This window comes from Castanea sativa, chromosome 11 (assembly GCF_040712315.1).
Source record: "Castanea sativa cultivar Marrone di Chiusa Pesio chromosome 11, ASM4071231v1".
NCBI classification, from domain to species: domain Eukaryota; kingdom Viridiplantae; phylum Streptophyta; class Magnoliopsida; order Fagales; family Fagaceae; genus Castanea; species Castanea sativa.
This window is the reverse complement of record NC_134023.1, coordinates 22,848,765-22,859,043: the sequence shown is the minus strand read 5'-3', so window position 1 is coordinate 22,859,043 and position 10,279 is coordinate 22,848,765. Positions and strand designations below refer to the sequence as shown.

General features: G+C 29.7%; 1 protein-coding gene across 1 annotated transcript; it reads right to left on the bottom strand.

The window, feature by feature from the left end:
• Positions 1 to 2,329: 2,329 nt before the first annotated feature.
• On the bottom strand, positions 2,330 to 9,907 carry LOC142615386 ((S)-scoulerine 9-O-methyltransferase-like). The gene is made up of 3 exons (XM_075788135.1): positions 9,089 to 9,907; positions 4,878 to 4,942; positions 2,330 to 2,869 (listed from the first exon to the last, which is right to left on the bottom strand). Exons 1-3 carry the CDS (start codon positions 9,819 to 9,821, stop codon positions 2,573 to 2,575), a joined length of 1,095 nt encoding a protein of 364 aa, XP_075644250.1. The 5' UTR covers positions 9,822 to 9,907; the 3' UTR covers positions 2,330 to 2,572.
• Between the last annotated feature and the right edge of the window lie 372 nt (positions 9,908 to 10,279).

Sequence of the window (10,279 nt, the reverse complement as noted above, 5' to 3'; positions counted from 1 at the left end):
ATACTAGTTAAGAACGCACCACTTCCATTGCAAACAATTTCAAACGACTGGTCCATGTAGCAACCGCCCCGATCCCAAATGGATATGGAATTTCAAGATTTCCACACATAGAAATTGTTTCCATAAATTGGGTAAGTCAAAATTGTTTCCATGAATGTGGGTATACATAGAAATTATGTTCCCAAGAGAAGTTCTCATGTTGCCCCCTACATCCAACAACTCCTTTACCTCTTCAAAAGCCACGATACACCTTAAGTACCTCATCCAAGAATAGTTTTGCGCTACGTGTAATAAATTCTTGGATTAGTTAATCAAACTTTGTTTCCTTTGCCATGTGCCCATAAAACTTTGCACCATAGGTTGAGTAGAAAGTTGAGATCTTCTCAACAATCTCAGCAGCAGAAAGTTGAGTTTCAGAACCTGCATTGGCAATGATATTGCAGATCTTAGAGACATTTGAATGAAAATCAAATTTCACAACACCCAAGATGATAGGTGATCTTCTGTTGGGAATAATACACAAAGTAGTAAAGGAAGAACAGGGATAATAGAAAAGACAAACAGAAATAAATAACTCGAAGGCACAAAATTATTATCCTTAAATAATATTTGCCCTTACACTTTTATTGCTAAAGGGTTATCACAAATTTGTCCCCAAGATACAACTAAGTTGTTGGGTTCTACAGATAGCACTCTTATTTTTCAAGTGAACATAAGTCTCTATTTATACCTATAGGGTTATATTTCATCAAAAGACACGTATGGAGAGTGAAAATGTTTCATAAAATCGTTCATAAGGCTTGAAACCTCTTCAAACTTTCAAAACAGTCACCAAAAAATTCTGTTAAAAATTCAGTTTTATGAGTTTCGATCGGTCGAGAGTTCCTTTCGATAGATCAAATGCTCTTTTTGATCAATCAAACAGGAATCGAGCATCGATTGAAACAGGTAAAGGCTCCAAGATAGATTTCCTTACCAATTTGATCAATCGAGCAAAAGTTTTGACCGATCAAAAATACTGAATTTTGAATTTTCACTTAGAAAATTTCAAAATTTGAATTTTCATTTTATCGACTTTATGAAACAATATTCTCCAAACTCAAATATCATTATTACAACTTAACCATGGATATACCTATATATACAACATCTTCACCTCTTTGGTGTTCCATGTCTTTGGAGTTTGCTTTGATATGTTTTCCTCACTTGGTGTAATGGAACATTTATAATATTACTTTGTATAATTGTTCGTTCATTGAGATTAACAAATGGACAAAGTTTAGCTACAAAATAAATGTTACTACATATTTTAAAAATCTAAACATTGAATTACATGTTCTTTACGCTCTTAATACACATATCAAAATTTGTGTCAATCGGATATTATTTACTATATGATCTAGAAACTTATATTTTATGTATAATTTTAAACTACAAAAATTTGCAATTTAAACAATTTATTGATGACATAACTATTAATTTTTAATTTTCTATAAATTTTGCAAGTATGAAGGATATAAGAAAAAGATGTAATTCAATGGTATATTTGTCAAGATTCACCTTCAATAAAAAGATATTGAGTAAGGTTGTAATATAATTAAGGCTATAATCAATTTTGTAACTAACTTTGTCCTTAACAAATTATCCGCTTATTTACAAATAAAAACAAAAAACTGCCCTCAATATGGCGTCAAGTCGATTCCAGGGTAATTAAGTTAGATGTCAATTAGACACTTCTCCAAAAAATAAAAAAGGTGAGAAGTTAGAATGAGAATGAAATGACCAAAAAACAAAAAAACTGTACCCAAGATGGGACCAACTCGATTCAAGGGTAATTAAGTTAGATGTTAGAAGGAGAATGAAATGACAAAAAAAACAAGAAACTGTCCTCAAGATGGCGCCAGCTTGATTCAAGGGTAATTAAGTTAGATGATAGAATGAGAATGAAATGGCAAAAAATAGTAAACCGAGTAGTATCATGATCTTTCTTACTAAATTAAGGTAATTCATAAGCTTTTGCTCTCTAAAATATACCGTAAAATTGATTTTGATCGTTTCTAATATTTGATATTTGAAATGTAACAATTTAGTAATTATGTTATTTAATATAAATAAATTTTATCAAGCGTCTAACAACATACAAAATGGACTGGTGTTGCAGCACTTGTTTAAAACCATTATTACATTTTATAATGGATGATAAATAACAGTTATCATGAAGTAAATATCATAGATTAAAATTAAAGTCCAATATTGATTGTTATGGAAATGTAAAATGGTGATTTTACAATTTGGATGTATAAAAAGATTACTTTACGTACCTTTATAATTTGTAAAATTTGACATCGCTTGAAAATTAATGATGCATACATTTTTACTCAACCGAAAGTTTTGAAATCCCTCTCTTTTTCAAGTTCTTACCAACACCGAAAGAACATATTATTTATGAAAGGGAAATTCAATAATACATATAATGACTTTATTTCAACATCGATCCCTAGAGGGGACTCATACTATTTAATACTATTCAATTGATTTTTTTTTTTTTTTTGAGAAGGATTCAATTGATTTCTTAATATTTAAGAAATTCAATAACATTAATGCCTTGACCAATCGGGAATGTCTTTATTTCAGCAAACCCTACAGCTTTACCTAGGCCTTCAAATTCAGCTATTGTTCGCACCTTGCCCCCATGCAAGAGCATCATGTAGAAGTCGTCAGTTATTGCATTCACTGAGGCGAAGTCGTTTCCCAATACTTGAGGGATTAGAATTTCCAATGCTATCACCTTCCCAGGAACTGGTAATGCTTCCCAGCAATTTTTCAACAACTTCTTGCAGTGTTCATCATCCCAGTTATGGAGTATCCACTGCTTGCATAAAAATTACAACACAGTTTGTTAATTATTATTCTTAAAAACAGGTTGCCATGCATTATTATATTTTCCAATGGAAGAAGTGGCACGATTATATTATTATCAAGTAGAAGTTGGCCATGTTATTTTCTAGCGGATTCCATTTTATTTCTCACGGATGATAATTAATTTCGATCTTCCATTTTATTTAGATATTTATATCCTTGTATTCTGCTGATGTAAATTTATTGGAATGGCTTTGCATGGATTACCCATTTTTTTAATTTACCACATGCAACCATCGACTGCATATTCATGTATAATTCCAGTATCCGCTTTACTATATAGGCAAGTAAGACAATTGCCTTAGGCCCCCAAATATAAAAAAGCCCCTGGAATATTAACCAAAAAATTTTAAAAAATAAATAGATAAAAAGAGAAACAAAAATTTAGGCTAATAATAACTATTAATTAAGCTCAAAATTTAGCCAATACATGAAAATCTCTGTGTTTAGTAAGCATGCACGCTGGGAAAAATTTGCTAAATAACATAATTTTAGGAAAATATTGCTAGATGACATTTGACCAAAGTTATTTAGTTATGTTCCAAGCATTATGTTTGATCAGACTATTCTTATATTTATAAACCTAATATCAATTTTTTAAAAAAATTTCCTCCAAATAAATAATAACAAAAAAAATATTAACTATAAATTATAACAAATTCATTAAAACTATATTCTAAAATTTCAAAATGACATGTATAATACAAAAATAACTATTTAAATTCTTTTTTTTTTTAATGGAAATCATGACATTATGTTTGTTAATAAAAATAAATATTTTATTTTAGCATCTAACCAATCTCAAATAGGAGATATAAATATTTTATTTTATTTTAGCATCTAATCAATCTCAAATAGGAGATATAAATATTTTATTTTATTTTTGCATTTAAGTTGTTGTGGCCGGAAGCAATAAAGATAAAAGAATAGATATTGATAATTTGTTTTATGTTTTTCTTCATTCGTTAAATGATAAGTGAAAATGGTAAAATTGTCAATTTATAACGAATATAATTTTTTTAAGCTTGAAAATTTAGATACCTATTTGTTTTAAATGAAATTCACATTCCTAAAATAAAGGGTTGATTGGGAATCTAGATACTTGTAGCATCTGATTTCTTTATGTGATTTATAATCAAAAGTGAGAATCTTTTAATATTCTTAAGAATCCTAAATTTTAATTCGTACCAAACACCACCTCATTGGTTTGATTTTCTCTTTGCTGTTGGGTTGAGTGTTTACCGAATGAAGATGTGGTGTGGGTTAAGTCTTTACTCTTTAGTTAATGGTGTTTGATATTTAGACACTTGCGTAAAGGATTAGGCTGAATGAAAATAAGGCTTATTCAGCAAAACAAAGAAAAGAAAGGTTTTGTCTTTTCAGCTTTTCTATAGGTGTACGACACCATCGATACTTATCTACATTTTTTTTTTAAAATTTATTAATTTATATTTTTATAAAAAGTAAAGCAAAGTGATAGTTTATCTTCCTTTTTTTTTTATATTCGGCAAAAAAAAAAAAATCTTCCTTTGTTTTTTTTTTTTTAAAATTTATTTATTTTTATTTTTATAAAAAGTAAAGCAAAGTGATAGTTGTTGACTGGTTTACGTGTATGGCGTACAGAGTTTACACCATTGTGTTGTTGCATCGATCACTCCACTTATTTTATTTGTAATAAAACACAGAAATTCCTATCTTTTATTTTATTTTTTTAAATTGTCAATTGTTGTTAATAATATACCTAATAATTTTGCATCTCAAAAAAGCAATAAAAATAGATTTTAAATAAAAATACTATATATAAAGTTGTTAATAATATTTAATAGATATTTAAATAACAAAAAATGCCCCCTTTAAATATTTTGCCCCCCAAGAAGATACCTTGAGCCGGTCCTGTATAATTCAACCAAATATTTTTATTTTTTTAGGGAAAAAAAAGAAAAGAAAGAGAAACCAACCTTCAATAAAATTGTTTCTGCTCTTGGTAAAGATTCAAACATATTTCCGCTAACATGCTCCACACCTAACAAGGGATAAGAATTCAAGTTAACTAGTCGCTAAACAAAAGTTACTATTTTGCTTAAAGGTTTATAACTTAACTTTAAAAAATGTATAACTTGAAAATGAATGAAAATAAGTAAATTTTTTTTTTCAATATAATGGTTTAAAAAAATTCTTTTTCTTTCGTGTCATTGGTTCTACTTAACACATTTCAGTGTAGGTTATTCTATGGTAATGACTTCACATAATACTCAATTGCAGTTAAATCTACTATTCACCACCAATTTAATTTATGTTATCTTGATAGTAGATCTACAGCTTGCATTCTCATATCCTTAGATCTTTCCATGGTTTTATATTATTATCTATATATAATATAAAACCAAAATTTTTGACTTTTTGAGAGACTTACGTTAGAATTAGGATAAAAAAATAATTATAATTTTTTTAATTAGACCTCACGTTAGATTTTTATTTTTAAAAATGACTCACTTTAGGTTTCAAAAAGGAAAAAGAAAAAAGAAAGACTCACGTAAAAAAAAAAATTAGGATTAAGGAAAAGAGAGAGAGACTCCTATTAGGACTCTCACTATTTAGTTTAAAAAAAGGCCACATGTTAGAATTTGTTTTTAAACGACTCACTTTAGGTTTCAAAAAAAAAAGAAAGAAAAGAAAAAGAAAGAAAGAATCACGTAAAACAAAAAAAACTTTAGGATTAAGGAAAAAAAAAGAGAGAGACTCCTATTAAGACTCTCTCACTATTTAGTTTAAAAAATTAAATTTTTTTATAAATTAAAATGATGATGTGGAAAATTGTGGGAGTTTCAAAGTTTTCGGTTTTTTATATATACTAGTTATAGGCCTATGCGTTGCATGGTTTTATGAAAAAGCTTATAAAATAAATGTATAAATAATTATATATTTTAATATATTCAATAAAGTTAAAAGAAAAAATTATCAAGTGTAAATAATTATCTCACTAAAATAAGGGGTAAGATTTCTTCCTAAACTAAATTAAATTGATAATTCCAAATTGAATTTTAAATTGATAATTATTTAAAAAAAGTACTAAATAATTGATAAATCTAAAATTAATATAATCTTGATAATATTATAAATTAAAATTAAAGTTGATAATTCAAGAATACACCCGTAGAACATCTAGATAATTTGATGTAACATAAAAATAAAATAAGAAAATTGTTTAAACTAATCTATTAATTCTAACCACATTTCATCATTAATTCTAAGACCCTAACCCTAAGCATATAAATTAGATCAAAGCTAAGAAAATTAGTTTAAACAAAAGGCAACTAACACACAAAACCTAATCAATTTAATTAAAGAAAAAATACAAAAACAAAGAAGGAGCCCTTAGAAACTTGACAATGTTTTCGAATGTTTTGAATTCATTAATTAAAATCACATGAAGTCAAAAAACCAATAATATCACTAAAGATAAAGATAAAGATAAAGATAATAATAATAATAATAATAATAATAATAATAATAATAATAATAAAATAATAAAGAATGCATACTTGCATAGTCATGGGATTTAGGCATTCACATATTGAAGTAAGCTTCACTCCATAAAGGATATATAGGGTTATATATATTGGTAGAGTTCCATTTGAAATATAATTCATTTAAATCTTATTGAAATTAAAGATATCTAATCAATGTGTCATATGAATAGAATGAAAAAAAAAAAAAAAAAAGAGTTGATTCAACATGACGTAACATATAAAAAATTAAAAATTTAAAAAAAAATTTAAAAAGAGAGGAAGAGAACATGGTTGATAGCTATAAGGAATTTTGATATATATATATATATATATATATATATATATATATATATATATATATATATATTAAATGTCATTAACTTAGAAATTATCAAATTAATGGATATATATACTGTTTCTTGGGGATAGATTTATACTAATCACCTCTTGAAGAATTTGGATTGTGCTTATCCCTTAATAATCAAGTTTTGCGTCTTGGTATTCTAATAAAATAATATTAATTTAATAATATTAAAATTTTGAAAATTTAGGTGATAAATATTATCTAAATTAAATTTTTGTATGTTAAATATTATCCCCTAATTTAAGAAATATATCCTAACAAATAAAAAAATAATGTTAATTAGATAATAAATATTATCTAAATTAAATTTTTGTATGTTAAATATTATCCCTTAATTTAAGAAATATATCCTAACAAATAAAAAATAATGTTAATCTAATTTTATTTAATGATAAGTGTAAGTGCACAATTGCGTCTGGACCCAAAAACACACGTGGGCTCAGGCCCAATGAGCCTTAAACAATGAGATTTGTAGAGTGTGGGTTCACAATCTAGTTTAGTGATATTCGAAGCTGGATGAACAGGCTAAAATGTTACAGTATTTGCAAACAATGGACGAATAAGGCAAATGAACCTCTTCGGACGTAAACCGATGACGATTTATCTATTATTTCTCTTTTTTCTTTCAAAGGTTACAGTTCTTAGTATTTGTCTAGCCACCGCCTCCTTTTCTTTACTCTCTTTCCTCTTTAAATACTTCTTCTTCTTCTCTCTTTATCCACGTGTAACGCAAATCACCCTATTAGATACCTGTCCCATCCACCACCCTCTAGAAGTCTTCAAATGATAGCAAGAAGGCTGACTTCTACTATTCAGGGGTCATTTCCCCATTAATGCGGCCAGGGAGGTAGGTGCAGGGTCTTTAATGTGGAGGTAGCAGCCTTTTTCTAAGATATTTCTTTCACTTTGTGGTGTCTAAAGGGTATTTAGATCCCCCTCTTAACCAACAGTTCATCCAGAACACTGCCTTGATCTTTTTGGCGAATCCCAGGGTCTTCGCGGGTCTTTCCGAGAGATTCGTCCTCGGACGAAGCCTCGGACTCTCGACCTATGGGTCGACCTGCAGCTCTAGAGGCTTTTAGTCTAAAACGAACTAGCGTCCATCAATAAAGCCCAATGCCCAAATACTTACTTAGGTTCTTTTATTCCCCACAATAAGAATAAATTAGAGTCTTGGTAGTATACTATTCTTTTTTAGTTCTTTTAAAATCTAAAAATTTAATAAAATTTTTACAATTTGGTGAAGCCATATGGCGCAACCACAACGTTTAAGCCCAACTTTTATTATATATAATATGATATATATATATATATAGATTATTAAAAAGGGAGAAAATTAGTATTGGTAAATAAATGAAGCATGTTATAACTTATAACGTAGCCCTTTTCATGAAGAGAAACCAAAGTGGCATTATTATTATTGTTGTTGCTATACAAATTGTAAAACCAAAAAATAACAAAATCATGGAATTCAAGAATGAAAAGATAGAAACTAAAACAACCACTTTTTGTTTTCTTTTGATGACCTTTATGAATGAATTTTAGTTGTATTAATATGTATATTTCAAATGAGAAGAAGCAAGATATCATTTTACAACTAATATGTAAAGTCTATATTTTTAGATTGGCAAAAATAAACAAATTTAACAGTTTAGAACTTAGTTTGTCTAGATAGAATTAAAATGGATTATATTTGATCAAGATAAATTAGCTTCAAAATAGTGGAAGGCTCAAGAAATAAGTAGAAAATGGACTGTTGTTGTGCTGCATTTCGACCGGTTCGACAGGTCAAGAGTCACTTATCTCGACCAGTCAAATTCCATGTCCTAACCAATTGAGAGTCAGGCAAATTGGGCTAACTACTTAGTTTCTCAGCCGTATGATAGAACTTTAAGTACATATAAATACAAACCATAGAGCACATTTCCACAAACACACAAGAGGGGAGTATTTTTGTACACAGATTTGGGTTTTTCAAGCTCTCTTGAAGCATCAATTAGAGACTACGTGCAAACAACAAATTCATTGAAAAAGCGAGTTGCTGCAATCAATTAATTAACCACAGTTACTTCTTATAAAAATACCAACGTTGAGCCTAGGTAGTAGCTAATGATGGCAGACAGACATGTCTTTTTTGTTTTTTGAAACTCAATACTGATGTCAAAAGGGTTTCCTAACATGTTTTTCTAACAACTTTCACGTCTTTTGTCACAAATTTTGTGCAAAAGTGGCATGTATGTAAGGTATATGTAGAAATTGCCAAAAAAAGAAATAAGAAAAGAGGAAAATGTCAAACCTGAGAGCTTGAGAGCAACACTAATTACATTGGGTAAGTCAAAGTTTTTTCCATGAATGTGGGGATACATAGAAATTATGTTCCCAAGAGAAGTTCCCATGCCGCCCCCTACATCCAACAACTCCTTTATCTCTTCAAAACCACGATACACCTTAAGTACCTCATCCAAGAATAGTTTTGAGCTATGTGCCATAAATTCTTGGAATAGTTTATTGAACTTTGGCTCCTTTGCTGCGTACTCATAAAAATTCTCACCATAGTTTGAGTAGAAAGGCTTGCACTCTGGTTCAAGCACCATGTTCTTAAGCATGTATTGGGGTTCAACCATCATTCTTTCACTCGAAAGGAGCACTATTGAAGCCGAGGAAATTCCGTCCTTATTAGTTGCTAAGTGACGAGTTAACTGTGTTAGGCCATAACACATTTCTTGATGTGTGGCATCATCCCCACTTTGGCATGGCCTTTGAGACATTGACAAGAGAGAGTTTACGCTAAGCAGCCTTAGTATCCGGTCCAAAGTGATAGCCGCATTCGGATTGGTTGTTGGGATCTTCTCAACAATCTCAGCTGCAGAAAGTTGAGCTTTAGAACCTGCATTGGCAATGATATTGAAGATGTCTAGCTCAATTGCAGCTCTTAGAGACATTTGAATGACAATCGAATTTCCCAACACCCAAGATGATAGATGATCTTCACCTCTTTGGTCTTCCATGTCTTTGGAGTTAGTTTTCATATGTTTCCCTCACTTGGTATAATAAAACATTTATAATACTACCTGTTAAGTTGGTATATTAACTGTAGTTATTCCTTCTTATTCTTACTGCCTGTGGTATGGGAGGTGGTATTTAGTGTTTTCGTAACATGCCTCCCCTTCTTCACATGGAGGTGGACCTCACACATTATGCATTTTTTGGTGGTATGGACATGTGACTCTCAATTTACCGTACAATGGTAACGAGGACATGCCCTACATGTAGAGTGTCAAAATTTGTGGCCAGTGGCAGCGCTACATTATGGCTAGGGTGGTCCTAGGACCACCTTGACCTGGAAAAAAAAAAATTTATAGATAATAATTTAAAAAGTTGCCAAGACAAACTTTCGGTAGTCATAAGTCATAATGGTTGAGAGAGATGCTAGTCGTAAATCATAACACATGCTAGTCATAAATCATAACACCAGTGGTGGCACCAC

What these genes read in the sequence shown, in the direction of transcription:
- LOC142615386 (XM_075788135.1), bottom strand. Translation starts at nt 9,821, where the DNA reads ATGAAAACTAACTCCAAAGACATGGAAGACCAAAGAGGTGAAGATCAT. An exon ending in TGTTGCTCTCAAGCTCTCAG is followed by an intron (nt 4,943 to 9,088) that starts GTTTGACATTTT and finishes ATCCCTTGTTAG; the next exon opens with GTGTGGAGCATGTTAGCGGA. An exon ending in CAGAAACAATTTTATTGAAG is followed by an intron (nt 2,870 to 4,877) that starts GTTGGTTTCTCT and finishes TTATGCAAGCAG; the next exon opens with TGGATACTCCATAACTGGGA.